The 18685-nt window shown below is 44.4% G+C and overlaps 1 protein-coding gene across 2 annotated transcripts in view; it reads left to right on the top strand.

Annotated features, from left to right (window-relative positions):
* Positions 1 to 8102, top strand: part of LOC309560272 (uncharacterized protein) — a 182978-nt gene extending 174876 nt beyond the window's left edge. For both annotated transcript variants that reach the window (XM_082263857.1, XM_082263858.1), the window contains one exon: positions 6680 to 8102. In XM_082263857.1, coding sequence (XP_082119983.1) covers positions 6680 to 7531 — 852 coding nt within the window. In that variant the 3' untranslated portion in view covers positions 7532 to 8102. The remainder of the gene's footprint in view (positions 1 to 6679) is intronic.
* Positions 8103 to 18685: the final 10583 nt, after the last annotated feature.

Here is an 18685-nt window from a genome sequence, read left to right on the forward strand (position 1 = left end):
GGCCTGAGTGCGTACAGGTGTGATGGGGCTGAGTGCGTACAGGTGTGATGGGGGGCTGAGTGTGTACAGGTGTGATGGGGCTGAGTGTGTACAGGTGTGATGGGGCTGAGTGCGTACAGGTTTGAGGGGAGGCTGAGTGCATACAGGTGTGAGCGGGGGCTGAGTGTGTACAGGTGTGATGGGGCTGAGTGCGTACAGGTGTGAGGGGGGCCTGAGTGCGTACAGGTGTGATGGGGCTGAGTGCGTACAGGTGTGAGCGGGGGCTGAGTGCGTACAGGTGTGAGCGGGGACTGAGCGTGTACAGGTGTGATGGGGCTGAGTGCGTACAGGTGTGAGGGGGGGCTGAGCGCGTACAGGAGTGAGGGGGGGCTGAGCGCGTACAGGTGTGAGGGGAGGCTGAGTGCGTACAGGTGTGATGGGGCTGAGTGCGTACAGGTGTGAGCGGGGACTGTGTGTGTACAGGTGTGAGCGGGGGCTGAGTGCGTACAGGTGTGAGCGGGGGGCTGAGTGCATACATGTGTAAGCGGGGACTGAGTGCGTACAGGTGTGAGCGGGGACTGAGTGCGTACAGGTGTGAGCGGGGACTGAGTGCGTACAGGTGTGAGCGTGGGCTGAGTGCGTACAGGTGTGAGCGGGGGCTGAGTGCGTACAGGTGTGAGCGGGGACTGAGTGCGTACAGGTGTGAGCGGGGACTGAGTGCGTACAGGTGTGAGTGGGGGCTGAGTGCGTACAGGTGTAAGTGGGGACTGAGTGCGTACAGGTGTGATGGGGCTGAGTGCATACAGGTGTGAGGGGGGCCTGAGTGCATACAGGTGTGAGGGGGGCCTGAGTGCGTACAGGTTTGAGGGGGGCTGAGTGCGTACAGGTGTGAGGGGGGCTGAGTGCGTACAGGTGTGATGGGGCTGAGTGCGTACAGGTGTGATGGGGCTGAGTGCGTACAGGTGTGAGCGGGGGCTGAGTGTTTACAGGTGTAAGTGGGGACTGAGTGTGTACAGGTGTGAGGGGGGCCTGAGTGCGTACAGGTGTGAGGGGGGCTGAGTGCGTACAGGTGTGAGCGGGGGCTGAGTGCGTACAGGTGTGAGCGGGGGCTGAGTGCGTACAGGTGTGAGCGGGGGCTGAGTGCGTACAGGTGTGAGCGGGGGCTGAGTGCGTACAGGTGTAAGTGGGGGCTGAGTGCGTACAGGTGTAAGTGGGGACTGAGAGTGTATAGGTGTGATGGGTCTGAGTGCGTACAGGTGTGAGGGGGGCCTGAGTGCGTACAGGTGTGAGGGGGGCCTGAGTGCGTACAGGTGTGATGGGGCTGAGTGAGTACAGGTGTGATGGGTGGCTGAGTGCGTACAGGTGTGAGGGGGGCCTGAGTGCGTACAGGTGTGATGGGGCTGAGTGCGTACAGGTGTGATGGGGGGCTGAGTGTGTACAGGTGTGATGGGGCTGAGTGTGTACAGGTGTGATGGGGCTGAGTGCGTACAGGTTTGAGGGGAGGCTGAGTGCATACAGGTGTGAGCGGGGGCTGAGTGTGTACAGGTGTGATGGGGCTGAGTGCGTACAGGTGTGAGGGGGGCCTGAGTGCGTACAGGTGTGATGGGGCTGAGTGTGTACAGGTGTGAGCGGGGCTGAGTGCGTACAGGTGTGAGCGGGGACTGAGCGTGTACAGGTGTGATGGGGCTGAGTGCGTACAGGTGTGAGGGGGGGCTGAGCGCGTACAGGAGTGAGGGGGGGCTGAGCGCGTACAGGTGTGAGGGGAGGCTGAGCGCGTACAGGTGTGAGCGGGGGCTGAGTGCATACAGGTGTAAGTGGGGACTGAGTGTGTACAGGTGTGATGGGGCTGAGTGTGTACAGGTGTGATGGGGCTGAGTGTGTACAGGTGTGATGGGGCTGAGTGCGTACAGGTGTGATGGGGCTGAGTGCGTACAGGTGTGAGGGGAGGCTGAGTGCATACAGATGCTGGATTGGGATGTCTTTTTGGGCAAAATATAATCCCTTACTGCTAAATCTCGAAAGCACTGACGACTTGGAATACACTTTTCATTTTCATATATTAAGTTGTAAGATTGTTAAAATAAAAGTGTGTGCAGTGAAGGACTCAGTGGAGTAGCTAGTAGGTGGATTCAGTGGGATGGCCCGGGGGGGGGGGGGGCCCAGGCCTAAAGCTGTGTGAGGGGCCCCACAATTTCCGATGGCTGCCCTGTTTGGGGTTGTTATCATGTTGGAACACTGCCCTGTGGCCCAATTTCCAAAGGGAGGGGATCATACTCTGCTTCAGTATGTCACAGTATATGTTGGCATTCATGATTCCCTCAATGAACTGTAGCTCTCCAGTGCCAGCAGCACTCATGCAGCCGCAGACCATGACACTCCCAGCAACATGCTTGACTGTAGGCAAGACACACTTGTCTTTTGTGCTCCTCATCTGGTTGCCGCCTCACACGCTTGACACCATCTAAACCAAATATGTTTATCTTGGTCTCATCAGACCACAGGACATGGTTCCAGTAATCCATGTCCTTAGTCTGCTTGTCTTCAGCAAACCGTTTGCGGGCTTTCTTGTGCATTATCTGTAGAAGAGGCTTCCTATTTGGGATGACAGCCATGCAGACCAATTTGATGCAGTGTGTGGCGTATGGTCTGAGCACTGACAGGTTGACCCCCCACCTCTTCAACCTCTGCAGCAATGATGGCAGCACTCATACGTCTATTTCCCAAAGACAACCTTTTGAATATGACGCTGAGCACGTGCACACAAGTTCTTTGGTCGATCATGACGAGGCCTGTTCTAAGTGGAACCTGTGCTTTTGAATCACTGTATGGTCTTGGCCACCGTGCTGCAGCTCAGTTTCAGGGTCTTGGCAATCTTCTTATAGCCTAGGCCATCTTTATGTAGAGCAACAATTCATTTTTTCAGTTCCTCAGAGAGTTCTTTGCCATGAGGTGCCATGTTGGACTTCCAGTGACCAGTATGAGATTGTGAGAACGATAACACAAAATTTAAAACACCTGCCCCCCATTCACACCTGAGACCTTGTAACACACATGACAATTTGGCCATTTTCAGTCAGGAGTGTGCTCACTTTTGTTGCCTGCGGTTTAGACATTAATGTGTTGAGTTTTTTTTTTGAGGGGACAGCAATTTTACACTGTTAAACAAGCTGTACACTCACTACTTTACATTGTAGCAAAGTGTAATTTCTTCAGTGTTTTCACATGAAAAGATATAAAAAAATATTTACAAAAATGTGAGGAGATACTGTATACATCAACCACTTTCCGCAAAACAATGTACCTGTACGTTAGCTGGAAGAAGCGGTTGTATCAGGATGATGGGTGCAGCTGCAGGCATCAACCCGGTAACGTTTTTTAGAGTTGGCGGTCGGCTTTCAGAAGATTACAGCCGATGCGGTTCAGCAGCTGCTCAGCCATTATCCCAGCGAGCTGGAGGAGACGCCCCGCCGTCTTCTGCAGCTCTGCCTAGGTCTCCCGTCCCACCAGAAGACCCGAGCAAAAAGCTGACATGTCCACCGGCTGGTTGGAGTCCTGAACAAAGCCGGATTCAGCTTTGATCGGGACTCCGATATAGTAACCCGGAATCAATGTCACAACGTCACTTCAGGTTTACTCAGCTGCTAACGGCGCCGATTTAAAAAAAACTGTTAGTATTCAAAAATGCCAATTGCAGCATTTTGAATACTTAGAAGAGCAGTGGAGGGGTCTGGGGTCTTTTAGACCCCAGATCTCCCCATAAAGAGTACCTGTCACTGCCTATTACTGTCACAAGGGATGTTTACATTCCTTGTGACATAAATAAAAGTGATCAGATTTTTTTCTTTGAACAGTGCTAAAAATTAAATAAAATAAATAAGAACAAAAAACATTTTTTTAGAGTGCCCCCCCCCCCTCGCTGTGAGCTGGCGCATCGAAGAAAATGCATACGTAAGTCGCACCCGCAAATGAAAACTGTTTTCCAACCATACATGTGAGGTATCGCTGTGATCACCAGAGCAAGAGTAATAGTTCTAGAAAAAGACCTTCTCTAAACTGGTAACAGTTAAAAAAAATTTAAAACGTCACCTATGGAGATTTTTAAATACCGTAGTTTGTCGCCATTCCACGAGTGTGCACAATTTTAAACTATAACATGTTGGGTATCTATTTACTTGACATGACATCATCTTTCACAATATTTGAAAAAATTGGGTTAACTTTACTGTATAGTTTTTTTTCAAATGCAGTGAAATTTATTTTTTCCTAAAAAATTGCGTTTGAAAGACCGCCGTGACAAAAAATATTGCAACGACCGCCATTTTATTTTCCAGAGTCTTTTCTATATATATATATAATGTTTGGGGTTTCTAAGTAATTTTCTAGCAAAAAATACTGATTATAACTTGTGAACAACATGTGTTAGAAATAGGCTTGGTCCTTAAGTGGTTAAGGTGTTTAGTTAAAAAAAAAACACTGTGCAAATGTCTCAAGCATTCACACAGCTGTCATGATTAATTCCCATAATACGTTTATTTCCTTTGATTGTCAGCTCCAGTTTGGGTCCATAATGCCGTATTTTCCTGATTGAGATATTTCAGGCAAATGCCACATTTTGACCACTGGGTGGAGCTGACATATATATATATATATATATATATATATATATATATATATATATATATATATATAGTGCCTTACGAAAGTATTCGGCCCCCTTGAACTTTGCAACCTTTTGCCACATTTCAGGCTTCAAACATAAAAACATAAAACTGTAATTTTTTTTTGAAGAGTCAACAACAAGTGGGACACAATCATGAAGTGGAACGAATTTTATTGGATATTTAAAACTTTTTTAACAAATAAAAAACTGAAAAATTGGGCGTGCAAAATTATTCAGCCGCCTTAAGTTAATACTTTGTACCGCCATCTTTTGCTGCTATTACAGCTGTAAGTCGCTTGGGGTATGTCGGTATCAGTTTTGCACATCGCGAGACCGAAATTTTTGCCCATTCCTCCTTGCAAAACAGCTCGAGCTCAGTGAGGTTGGATGGAGAGCGTTTGTGAACAGCAGTTTTCAGTTCTTTTCACAGATTCTCGATTGGATTCAGGTCTGCACTTTGACTTGGCCATTCTAACACCTGGATATGTTTATTTGTGAACCATTCCATTGTAGATTTTGCTTTATGTTTTGGATCATTGTCTTGTTGGAAGACAAATCTCCGTCCCAGTCTCAGGTCTTTTGCAGACTCCATCAGGTTTTCTTCCAGAATGGTCCTGTATTTGGCTCCATCCATCTTCCCATCAATTTTAACAATCTTCCCTGTCCCTGCTAAAGAAAAGCAGACCCAAACCATGATGCTGCCACCACAATGTTTGACAGTGGGGATGGTGTGTTCAGGGTGATTAGCTGTGTTGCTTTTACGCCAAACATAACGTTTTGCATTGTTGCCAAAAAGTTCGATTTTGGTTTCATCTGACCAGAGCACCTTCTTCCACATGTTTGGTGTGTCTCCCAGGTGGCTTGTGGCAAACTTTAAACAACACTTTTAATGCATATCTGTAAGAAATGGCTTTCTTCTTGCCACTCTTACATAAAGGCCAGATTTGTGCAGTATACGACTGATTGTTGTCCTATGGCTATGGACAGCGTCTCCCACCTCAGCTGTAGATCTCTGCAGTTCATCCAGAGTGATCATGGGCCTCTTGGCTGCATCTCTGATCAGTCTTCTCCTTGTATGAGCTGAAAGTTTAGAAGGACGACCAGGTCTTCGTAGATTTGCAGTGGTCTGATACTCCTTCCATTTCAATATTATCGCTTGCACAGTGCTCCTTGGGATGTTTAAAGCTTGGGAAATCTTTTTGTATTCAAATCCGGCTTTAAACTTCTCCACAACAGTATCTCGGACCTGCCTGGTGTGTTCCTTGTTCTTCATGATGCTCTCTGCGCTTTAAACGAACCTCTGAGACCATCACAGTGCAGGTGCATTTATACGGAGACTTGATTACACACAGGTGGATTCTGTTTATCATCATTAGTCATTTAGGTCAACATTGGATCATTCAGAGATCCTCACTGAACTTCTGGAGAGAGTTTGCTGCACTGAAAGTAAAGGGGCTGAATAATTTTGCACGCCCAATTTTTCAGTTTTTTATTTGTTAACAAAGTTTGAAATATCCAATAAATTTCGTTCCACTTCATGATTGTGTCCCACTTGTTTTTGATTCTTCACAAAATATTACAGTTTTATATCTTTATGTTTGAAGCCTGAAATGTGGCAAAAGGTTACAAAGTTCAAGGGGGACGAATACTTTCGCAAAGGCACTGTGTGTGTATGTGTATATGTATATATATATATATATATATATATATATATATATATATATATATATATATATAAAACGGAAGTAAACAAGATAAACAACCTCTTTGTATAGTTGGTATACTTATCACAGTTGGTGGTTCTAGAACTACTATGGATTCAATTAATTTCAAATAATAAGGAAAGAAGTTGCTTTGCTCTTAGGAGAAATGTGGCAAACAGAAGATTCAATTCTTTTCAGCTAATTAATAATACAGGATATTTCAATGAAGATTTTTTTTATTTTTACAACATTAGATTTATACTCTGTATGATATAACATTGACACCAAAGTATTACTCTGCTAAGATTACATGTCTGTTTCATTTTCTCCAAAACAGGACCAAACTGCACTGTTCCTGGCTGCTAGGGAAGGTAGTTATGAAGCTGTCTGCCTTCTCCTCGAGCACCAAGTGAATCGAGAGTTGTGTGATCATGTAGGCCATCAGCCTCGACATGCAGCACGTGAACGCGGACACAAAGATATCCAACGCCTTCTTGAAGAATGCAGCCAAATAGTCAACCGCAACACACCTGCTGCTCCTCTGGCTGGAGCACCACAGCTGAAAAAGACCCCGCGGCCTAGAGTCAAAGAGCTAACCAAGCCTTCCCCTTTACCGCACATAGACCTGAGCAGCTCCTGTTATCACAATCCTCCTCCTGTTTCAGCACCACCCTTTCTGCCAGGGAACCAATCAGAGAGCAACTGCTGCCAATCTCATCATGCTATGGTCAACTATGGAGGTAATTGTCCACCCTATGCCCGCAGTGGCTCCTTCTCATCAGGGGTAGCAGGATGCCAGTGGGGCCATAGAGGATGGAGAGTCCATTTTTGTCCAACAGGATGTACCGTGCCTGAGGCATCCTACTCAACAGGAGGACAACAGATGTCCCCTCATGCCCACTGGTTGCCAGAATCTCAACATCCACAGTCTCCAAACTGCCAAAAGCCAGGCCCCAACTTCTGTTCCACTCCAGCCGCGGAGCCGACATTAAGCAAAGACTTGCCCTGCACTCCTACTGACCAGCTGGGGCACAATATCTACCTGACCCCACCTTCATCACAGTATGGATTTCCATCCCCTGCCAGTCCTGAAGAAACACAGTCTTCTCAAAAAACATGCATGCACCATCACCCATTCCTTACTCCTTCACCAGAATCAAGAAACCCCTGGGGAATTGCATCACCATAAAAAGATTTCAGATGCAGAAGGACTGTGGGTTTAAACCAAGACTTGGAGTTGGTGACTGACAAAAAATTCAGGAGCCAGTTGATGCATTCTCAGAACCAGCATGCACTTTTGAAGGCGCTAGGAAAGGCACCAAATTCAAATGCATGAGGGCCGATTGGTTTAAACCGAGACAAGAAGTGGGTGGATGAACTACTGTAGAATTCAGGGCTGGTCCAAGCAGTCTTGGAACCAGCAGGCACTTTTGAAGGAGCTAGAGATGGCACCAAACCTTCGTGTAAGTGCAACATTTAATGAAGTCCAATGGCTACCTATCTCATGGGATCTGTCCGATTCCAATCTTTACATGTGTAGGCATCCTGATGTGACTATTTAAGTGACTGCAAAACAAAAACTTTTACATAGTAAAAGTGAAACTCCGTTATAATATATTATGATAATGACATAAACAGGGGGGAAATCTTAACATTTCATGACATGGAAGCAGCAGTTGAACATTGCTCTGTGTTTTTCAGCCATAATTAATGACGGCCTGAGCTTTGCTGTAACCATACAAAAATATACCTCTTCTTTTGAGATAAGTGCCTTAAGGAAAATTTAGAGGAATAATATGACAAAATAAGCCTTCAGTTGTTTCTGTAAGTGTTGAAAGTGTATCTGTAAGTAGTAAGGTTCTTCGAACAAGGTAAGAGAGGTTAAGGGAGCACTCTATAGGGCAATAAATCAAAAGTGCTTGAAACATGTGGTGGAAGTATCCAAACAAATAGCTTGCATATAGAAGGTTGCACTAAAATGATGCAGACAACCAGTAAAGAAGTTTGTGGGAAATATAAAGTATCTGTCCTCTGGCAGACTTTGGTGGGTGCTTGTTATTTTTGGGAGACCCAGTTAATGATATGGGGTTCCCAATGTATATGTGTGGGTATCAGGACAATATCCCTCGGACATAATCCCCCCTGGACAACATCCCCCCGGATAATATCCCCCCGGGACAACATCTCCCGGGCAATATCCCCCCGGAAAACATCCCCCTGGACATAGGGTTAGAGGGGGGATATTGTCTGGGGGGATATTGTCCAGGGGGGATATTGTCCGGGTGGATATTGTCTGGGGGGATAATGTCTGGGGGATATTGTCCGGGGGGATGTTGTCCAAGGGGGATATTGTCCGGGGGGATATTGTCCGGGGGGATATTGTCTGGGGGGATAATGTCTGGGGGGATATTGTCCGGGGGAATATTGTCCGGGGGGATATTGTCCTAGAATCATATGTGTGGACACTCAAAGGTGCCTATTGACATCAAAGTACTTGACTATGCTTCTGAGATTGAAAAAGAAAAACGTAATTGTCACTCATCATATACAGTACATTTAATTCGAATAAATAAAGTTTTAGATGTTGCTAGTCAAGATTGTACCAAAGTATTTGTGAACAAGTCGTCACCCATTTCCCATTGTATGATATTAACCTGCCAATAATGGGCAGTTCTTACTTGTGGAATAATGGAAAGCAAGAAGTCCATTATCCAGCACCCATATTGTGGCTCAGCAAGTATATTTAATGCAATAATAACACGTCATTCCATTTCTATGGGAATAGAGGAATGAAACTTCAATACTAAAAATGGGGATTCTAAATCGAATGGGTATGAGCTTTTCAAGTTTAAAGTAAGCGGTATTGAAAAATTACATCTGAGCTATTTTTGGTAATACCGCTCTGCAATACATGCAGGCATACAAGTCAGAATATGGGATCCCTTGTGGTGTTCGGTCATGTGACCCTTGGTGCTTATAACCAGGTCTCTGGTGATGGAAAATATAGCTGGTATTTCTGAGCCACATATGCAGTAGATAATTCAGATAGATACTGCCCAGCAAAAAAGAATTGGTAACTCAAAAGTGCTAGTCAACAGAAAATACGTAAAAGACAATCTGGACTAGCAAAGCGCTGCAATCCATAACGATATCATATTATTATGCAAAAATACGCAAAACTTTGTAGAACGCTGCATTACTGCAGCCTATTCATTTTGATTGGGCCCCAACACAGGAGAAATTAATGCCCCGTACACACGTGCAGATTATCTGCAGACTTTTGTCTGCAGACTTACCAAAACCATATAATATGAGGTCAAACCTAAACACTTTCAATTTGTATGCAATCCAGCAGGCCCTTGCACTACATAGAAAAGGTAAGTCTGCAGACAAAAGTCTGCAGATAATCTGCACGTGTGTACGGGGCATAACACTGCGCAGGTGTGCTCTGTAGATGTGTTTTGGTGCTGTTCATAATGAATGGAACCGCAATGCATTGCAGCATGCTTGCACATTACCATATGGGAGGATGTGTGTTTTACCCAACAGGATGGTGTGAAGCTGGCATTTCTACTGGACTTTGATGTAAAGGGGGCATTTCTACTAGCCACTAATGTAAAGAGGGCATTCCACTGACCTCCAATGTAAAGGGGTTATTTCCACTGACCTCCAATGTAAAGGGGTCATTTCCACTGACCACCAATGTAAAGGGGGCATATCCCCTTTGGAAGTACTCTATAAAGTAAATTAATAAAGTAATAATTTCCCCTTTGGGATTAATGAAGTATTCTGGATGCAGTGGCCACCAAAGTAAAAGGGGCATTTCCACTGACCATGAATGAAAAGCGGGCATTTCCACTGACCATCAATGTAAAGGGGGCATTTCCACTGACTACCAATGTAAAGAGGGCATGTCCACTTATCATCAATGAAAAGGGGGATTTCCACTGATCATCAATGTAAAGGGGGCATTTCTACTGTCCACCAATGTAAAGGGGGCATTTCCACTGACTATCAATGTAAAGAGGGTATTTCTACTGGCCACCAATGTAAAAGGGGCATTTCCACTAACCACCAATGTAAAGGGGCATTTCCACTGACTGTCAATGAAAAGGGGGCATTTCCACTGACCATTAATAAATAAATGGGGCATTTCCACTGACCACTAATGTAAAGGGGATATTTCCAATGACCACCAATGTAAAGGGGGCATTTCCACTGACCACCAATGTAAAGGGACAAGTTACATTGACAACCAATGTAAAAGACCCTTTTCTCTTGACCGCCAATGTAAAAGGGTAATTTCCAATAAACATCAATGTAAAGGGGATATTTCCACTGACCATCAATGTCCCATAGCTAAAACAGAAAGTGAGAGGAAATCCTTCTAAAGTGTGAGAATCCCTGATTGTCACCAGAACTAGTGTCCCCATTGGAAGATTTCTGCTCTATTCTGGTTCTGGTGACAACTCAAAATGTTTTGTAATTTTCTTTCACTTTCACTCTCAGTGATAACAGTAAAAAAACAGGACAAATAAAGCGGGTGACTCTTCCTAACGGGGACACAGACAGCAATAAAAACTTGGCAGGGGTTCTAAATCCTCTCCTCTCTGTCAAAAAAAAAAAGTTTGGTTGATTGGATGCTCTGTGCTATAAGATAATTTTTTCTTTCTGATATTTTGATAAATAGGACCAATTGCACAGAAGAGGATTTTTGTAAATCATTTCCCCTTAACACTAAGCACTTTTTAAACCGTGTTCTCTTTCTGATATCATAGCAAAGGGTCTACTAGCATGTACAGAAAATGTCATTTGGGTGTATTTTCTATTAAAAAGTAAGTGTAAAATAATACATTTTGTCTGTTGTGTTTTTTAATGTTTGTAAATGAATAAGAACAGTGGATGTGGAATACATTTTTCAGATAATATACAAGCCCGATTCCAAAAAAGTTGGGACACTGTACAAATTGTGAATAAAAACAGAATGCAATGATGAGGAAGTTTCAAATTTCAATATTTTATTCAGAATAAAACACAGATGACATATCAAATGTTTAAACTGAGAAAAGCTATCATTTTAAGGGAAAAATAAGTTGATTTTAAATTTCATGGCATCAACACATCTCAAAAAAGTTGGGACAATGCCATGTTTACCACTGTGTGGCCTCCCCTCTTCTTTTTATAACAGTCTGCAAAACGTCTGGGGACTGAGGAGAAGTTGCCCAAGTTTAGGAATAGGAATCTTTTCCCATTCTTGTCTAATACAGGCTTCTAGTTGCTCAACTGTCTTAGGTCTTCTTTGTTGCATCTTCCTCTTTATGATGTGCCAAATGTTTTCTATGGGTGAAAGATCTGGACTGCAGGCTGGCCATTTCAGTACCCGGATCCTTCTTCTATGCAGCCATGATGTTGTAATTGATGCAGTATGTGGTCTGGCATTGTCATGTTGGAAAATGCAAGGTCTTCCCTGAAAGAGACGATGTCTGGATGGGAGAATATGTTGTTCTAGAACTTGGATATACCTTTCAGCATTGATGGTGCCTTTCCAGATGTGTAAGCTGCCCATGCCACACGCACTCATGCAACCCCATACCATCAGAGATGCAGGCTTCTGAACTGAGCGCTGATAACAACTTGGGTTGTCCTTGTCCTCTTTAGTCCGGATGACATGGCGTCCCAGTTTTCCAAAAATAACTTCAAATTTTGATTCGTCTGACCACAGAACAGTTTTCCACTTTGCCACAGTCCACTTTAAATGAGCCTTGGCCCAGAGAAAACGCCTGCGCTTCTGGATCATGTTTAGATATGGCTTCTTTTTTGGCCTATAGAGTTTTAGTCGGCAACGGCAAATGGCACGGTGGATTGTGTTCACCGACAATGTTTTCTGGAAGTATTCCTGAGTCCATATTGTGATTTCCATTACAGTAACATTCCTGTATGTGATGCAGTGCCGTCTAAGGGCCCGAAGATCACGGGCATCCAGTATGGTTTTCCGGCCTTGACCCTTACGCACAGGAATTGTTCCAGATTCTCTGAATCTTTGGATGATATTATGCCTTTTAGATGATGATAACTTCAAACTCTTTGCAATTTTTCTCTGAGAAACTCCTTTCTGATATTGCTCCGCTATTTTTCGCCGCAGCATTGGGGGAATTGGTGATCCTCTGCACATCTTGACTTCTGAGAGAAACTGGCACTCTGAGAGGTTCTTTTTATACCCAATCATGTTACCAATTGACCTAATAAGTTGCAAATTGGTCCTCCAGCTGTTCCTTATATGTACATTTAACTTTTCCGGCCTCTTATTGCTACCTGTTCCAACTTTTTTGGAATGTGTAGCTCTCATGAAATCCAAAATGAGCCAATATTTGGCATGACATTTCAAAATGTCTCACTTTCAACATTTGATATGTTATCTATATTATATTGTGAATAAAATAGAAGTTTATGAGATTTGTAAATTAGTCCATTCATTTTTTACTCACATTTTGTGCGTACTTCAAAGCAGTACTAAAGTTAAAAGAGAAGTATGGGCAAAACTTTGTTGGCCATACTTCTGTAGATCACGAGAGTGCACTTACTTTTGCTCTCCTGTGACCCAGAGTCGGATTTTGTTGGACTATAGCCTGCTTTTAGCTGACATCACAGAGCTGCTTCGTGCTCTGAGAGAATCCTGACTGGCTGACTATATTGTTGAAATTCACCCAGATTGGTTGACAGCTGGCTCCACCTCTCAGGGTGTGGCTGCCAAAACCAGCTGTGCCTGCCCCTTCTTCAGCCTGGCATTGAAGTGAGCATTGGAGCGGCAGAGCAGAGAGCGGTGACTGACAGTCACCACTCTCTGCTCTGGGAAGAGTGAGATGTGAGCAATCAGCAGTCATATGATTGCTCAGTTCTCAGGCTTATAGCCAGCGGGGAGTATGTGTCTATTTTAATTTTTTTTTATAAACCTCAAACTTCTCCTTCAAATCTGCCCTTCAGCCTTTCCTTCAGCCTTGCACAGTTGTACCGGCTCCTCTCCTGTACTAAAATAGCTTACTCTGATTTCACAGCACACTGTGAGTTTCTCACAATGTGCGGTTGAAGCTGCAGCAAGCCAAATAGAGCCCGCCTCGTTTCCTGGCGGGAGAACACCCATCACCATTTAGAATAGGCTCATCCAGAGGTCTCCAAACTTTTTAACCACTTGCCGACCAGCCGCCGGAGTTATACTGCGGCAGGTCGGCTCTGTTACGCAAAATGACGTACATGTACTAGATTGCCTAGAGGGGGAGCCAATCAGCGGGCCCAGCGGACGCGATGTCCGCCTGTCACCAAAGTCCCGCAAAAAATCGCAGATCACCGCCATTACTAGTAAAAAATAAAATAAAAATGTCATAAATCTTTCCCCTAGTTTGTAGACGCAATAACTTTTGCACAAACCAATCAATATGCACTTATTGGTATTTTTTTTTGATTACCAAAAATATGTAGCCGAGTTCATATTGGCCTAAAATTATGAAAAAATTTGATTTTTTAATTTTTTTATTGGGCATGTTGGGAATGATTTATAGGAAAAAGTAAAAAATATTGTTTTTTTTCAGAATTGTCACAATTTTTTGTTTATAGCGCAAAAAAATAGAAATCGCAGAGGTGATCCAATACTACCAAAAGAAAGCTCTATTTGTGGAAAAAAAGAAGATCAATTTTATTTGGGTACAGCGTCGCACAATCACGCAATTGTCAGTTAAAGTAAGCAGTGCCGTATCACAAAAAATGGCCTGGTCCTTAATGGGGTAAAACCTTCCAGTCCTTAAGTGGTTAAACAGGGGCCCACTTTACTGTCCCTCAGACTTTAGGGGGTCCAAATTGTTGCCGTTGGGAGTAGAAAAGGTCCCGACGTCAGTAGGAACAAAACAATGCCCCATCGTTGGTGTCAGTGGGAGGAATTGCGCCCCTTCGATGGTGTCAATGGATGAAATTGTGCCCCATCCTTGGTGTCACTGGAACCAATTGTTGGTGTCATTGGGAGGAATGGTGTTCCTTCCTTGGTGTCAGTGGGAGAAGTTATGCCCCATTGTTGGTGTCAGTGGGAGGAATTGTGCCCCTTTGATGGTGTCAGTGGATGAAATTGTGCTCCATCGTTGGTGTCATTGGGCCCAATTGTAAGTTTCATTGGGAGGAATTGTGCCCCGTCCTTGGTGTCATTGGGAGGAATGGTGCTCATTCTTTGGTGTCAGTGGGAGAAGTTGTGCTCCATTGTTGGAGTCAGTGGGAGGAACTGTGTCCCATCATTGGTGTCATTGGGAGGAAATGTGCTCCTTCACTGGTCTCAGTGGGGGGTTGGGGGGGGGATTATGCCCCACTGTTGGTATCAGTGGATAAAATAGTGCCCGAGGGCCGGATAAAAGTAAGCAAAGAGCCGCATCTAGCCCCCGGGCTGCAGTTTGGAGACCACTGATCTAGATCTTTCCTCCCCAGCCTAACTGTCCCTGCCCGCCCCTTGTATTGATTGGATTTCAATTATGGAGGCTCATCATCACCTGTGGGCATAACCTAGGGCAGCTAACATGCAAAAGCCTGGTTGAGAAAGGAGACGTGGCTTGCCTTCGAAACGTGTTCTGTTTGGCTGTTTCCCTCCAAGGTTTGACAGGTCAGTTCCCGGCTTCTGGCAGCCTGCTTCCCAGTATCCTCTGCCATTCTCCCACTGCTGGAGCCTCTGCCGAGGCATGGATTGATAGCCTGGCCACGGGCGGGACGTTGCACTGAGCTCTCTCCGGTCCTAGATTCCCACATTTGATACCTTTTGTGAGTGGAACTTTTTGTGTGTTAATAATTAGTTCATAATAAAACTGTGCTACACCAAGTGGTCGCCTGGTGCCTCTCTCCCTTCCCTCTTCTGTTGTCAGTGGGGGTTCCCAGCACTTTTGGAACAGGCAGTCTTGCTCCCACTTTGGATCACAGTCACCAATTTTTACATAATTTCTAGGCAGCTTTTAGGACTTTATTCACATTTTATGCCCTGGATATTTATCTGGATAGTGCACCATGCCATTTTATGGACATCCATTTTAGTTATTTGCTTTCTGACAGAGAAGGGTAGCGCTGAGAACATTGCTTGTCTTTTGTCTTCAACATGCAAATACAGCCTGCATAGGAACACCCACTCCTCCAGATCAACATCCACCCATGAAGGCATTTTTTGATATTTGCACAACTTTAAGGTCATCACAGAGGACAAGGGGGCACACTTTACGTCTAGAGAAAGAGATTTTGTCTCCAAATACAGGAAGGTTTCTTCACAGTAAGAGCTGTGAAAGTGTGGAATAGACTCCCCCCAGAGGTGGTTCTGGCCAGCTCACTAAATTGCTTTAAAAAAGGCCTGGATTCTTTCCTAGGTGTACATAATATAACTGGGTACTAAAATTTATATATAAAGTTGATCCAGGGAATATCTGATTGCCTCTCAGGGAATCAGGAAGGAATTATTTCCCCTTCTGGAGCAAATTGGATCATGCTTGGGGGGGGGGGGGGGGGTCGCCTTCCTCTGGATCAACTGCAGGTATAGGATTGTGTATATGGGATTGTATGGTTAGGTTTTCTTTATTGTTTTTTATTGGTTGAGCCAGATGGACTTATGTATTTTTTCAACCTGAGTAACTATGTACCTCCTCCCAAGAGCCAGCCCACTGCTTTTATAAGCACTGAGGGTTCTGGAGAGGAGTACTGAGGCAGGGTGCTCGAAATTATTCAGAAAGCTATCTACAGCACCCTGTAGGCCCCTCCCACCAGACAAGATCTGCCTGCATTGCATAGAGAAGTACAGAGTCCCAATGATGAAGTCACTGGGTTTAAAATAAGGTATGTAAGGAAAACTGAAAAGTTTTATTTAAAAAAAATGCTACTATGCTGATGAGGGGGTAAAGAATGAACCATAGAAAGGCAAAATATGAGCAGATTGAACATCATCTTTAAATCCTAACTATTGCCTAAATATTTTAGAGCTAATTTCCTACAGTCTATATGCTTTCTCTGTTTTTTTTTTTTTTTCTACTATTAAGTGTGGTAGATGGAGCGCCCAACTAATTTAGGTGAATCAATGCCAGTTTTCATTATTCATAATGTAAGAAATCACATTTTTATCAGGGAGTTCATTCCTCAAATGAACAGAAACCCAAAACACATTTAAATACAATGCTGATGGGATTTAGAATTTCTGTCAAGAATTTTTTTGCTGTGTATGCCAACCTGTCCTAGTGACAACCACATCCCCCAATTATCATCCTGGTGTCACAGGGACAAAAACTGATGATTCTTCTCCCCAATTGGGTCACAGACAGAAATAAAGACCTGACCGAGATATGAACTCTTCCCCAGTGTCACCTAAAGAAGTGCTCCTGGGAGGATCTAAAGAAGTGCTCCTGGGAGGATCTAAAGAGGTGCTCCTGGGAGGATCTAAAGAAGTGCTCCTGGGAGGATCTAAAGAAGTGTTCCTGGGAGGATCTAAAGAAGTGCTCCTGGGAGGATCTAAAGAGGTGCTCCTGGGAGGATCTAAAGAAGTGCTCCTGGGAGGATCTAAAGAAGTGCTCCTGGGAGGATCTAAAGAGGTGCTCCTGGGAGGATCTAAAGAGGTGCTCCTGGGAGGATCTAAAGAAGTGCTCCTGGGAGGATCTAAAGAAGTGTTCCTGGGAGGATCTAAAGAAGTGCTCCTGGGAGGATCTAAAGAGGTGCTCCTGGGAGGATCTAAAGAAGTGCTCCTGGGAGGATCTAAAGAAGTGCTCCTGGGAGGATCTAAAGAAGTGCTCCTGGGAGGATCTAAAGAGGTGCTCCTGGGAGGATCTAAAGAGGTGCTCCTGGGAGGATCTAAAGAGGAACTCAGCTAAACAGACACTTTGGAGGAGAAAACTAAAACTAAAACTGGAGCACTCAGATGTTGGTGCAGCTGTGCATGGCAGGCAATCAGCTTCTAACTTCAGCTTGTTCAATTAAGCTTTGACAATAAAACCTGGAAGCTAATTGGTTTCTATGCAGAGCTGCACCAGATTTTCCACTCTCCAGTTTTAGTAAATCTCCCCCATTGTGTCTTTATTTGTCTGCCAAGGCATTTGTAGTTCTCCTCAGCCATGCCCAGTCTATAGTTTTGGGATTTATACATCCACTAGGAATAGTCAATGGAAAAGTAGGTATGAGGCACTGGGCTTGGATCCCCTGCCCGTCAGTCAGGGAGGAATGGTTGTATTTGCTGACAACCCTGGAAGCTCTTCCACAGTGGTCTCCAAACTATGGCCAGATGCAGCCCTTTGCATGCTTTTATCTGGCCCTTGGGGCACTTTTTCATCCACTGATACCAACAACGGGGCCTACTTCCCCCCAACTAACGCCTATGAAGGGGTACAATTCCTCCCAATGACACCTACGATGGGGCACAATTCCTCCCAACAATGCCAACAATGGGGCCTAATGACACTAATGATGGGGTACAATTCCTCCCACTGACACCAATAATGGGGCACAATTACTCCCATTAAAACCAATGATAGGTCATTATTTTTTTCCTATTGATGCTGGGACATTTTCTACTCCCAATGGCCATAGTCCGGCCCCACTAAAGTCTGAAGGACAGTAAACAGTAAACTATCCCTTTAGATAGAAAGTTTGGAGACCCCTGCTCTAACACAAAGTGGTGCCCCCCAAAAAGGGGCAATGGGGTCTGCTGAGAAGTCTGAGAAAAATCCACAAAGCCAGTCGTAAAAAGACTGTAATCATTTATTGCTGATTCAGCTGAAATAACAGGAAGATAAAATACAGTCAACATGTTTCGGGGGCCAAACTGCCCCCCTTTATCAGGACTTGAAAAGGAAATAAAAAAGGCTATAGGACTCTATAAATATTTAAACTAACCAGTCAATGCCTAATTTGCTGCATGAGTGTCTTTAGTACACATCCATTGTGGCTTATGATGCTCCATTTTTTTACATAGAACACTTAACGGGAGCCTTATAAATAAAGTATTATGGGAAGTCTTTTTTCATTTCCTTTTTAAACGTTGATGAAGAAATTATGTGACCCCCCAAAATGTGCTAACTTAGCATGTTTTTTTATTTCAACCCAATCAGCAGTTATTAATTGCGGACCCTTAGGACAACCGATTGGCACTCTTTTTGTTAATTACTCTGCATAGTCAGGCAGAAGACACCATTATTCCTGTCAAATTCCAGCTTGCAGCTTCTCCATTGAAGGTTCCATCTACATCCGGATCAGCCCGTTCTGAGTGCACACAACCTCCCTCATTTTCGCCACATGTAAGAAAAAGAAGGAGGTCACACAAGGGAATATAACCCCTCTGTAGAACTTTTTTGACAAG

Source organism: Pelophylax lessonae (assembly GCF_965119305.1).
Source record: "Pelophylax lessonae genome assembly, chromosome: 7".
Classification (NCBI taxonomy): domain Eukaryota; kingdom Metazoa; phylum Chordata; class Amphibia; order Anura; family Ranidae; genus Pelophylax; species Pelophylax lessonae.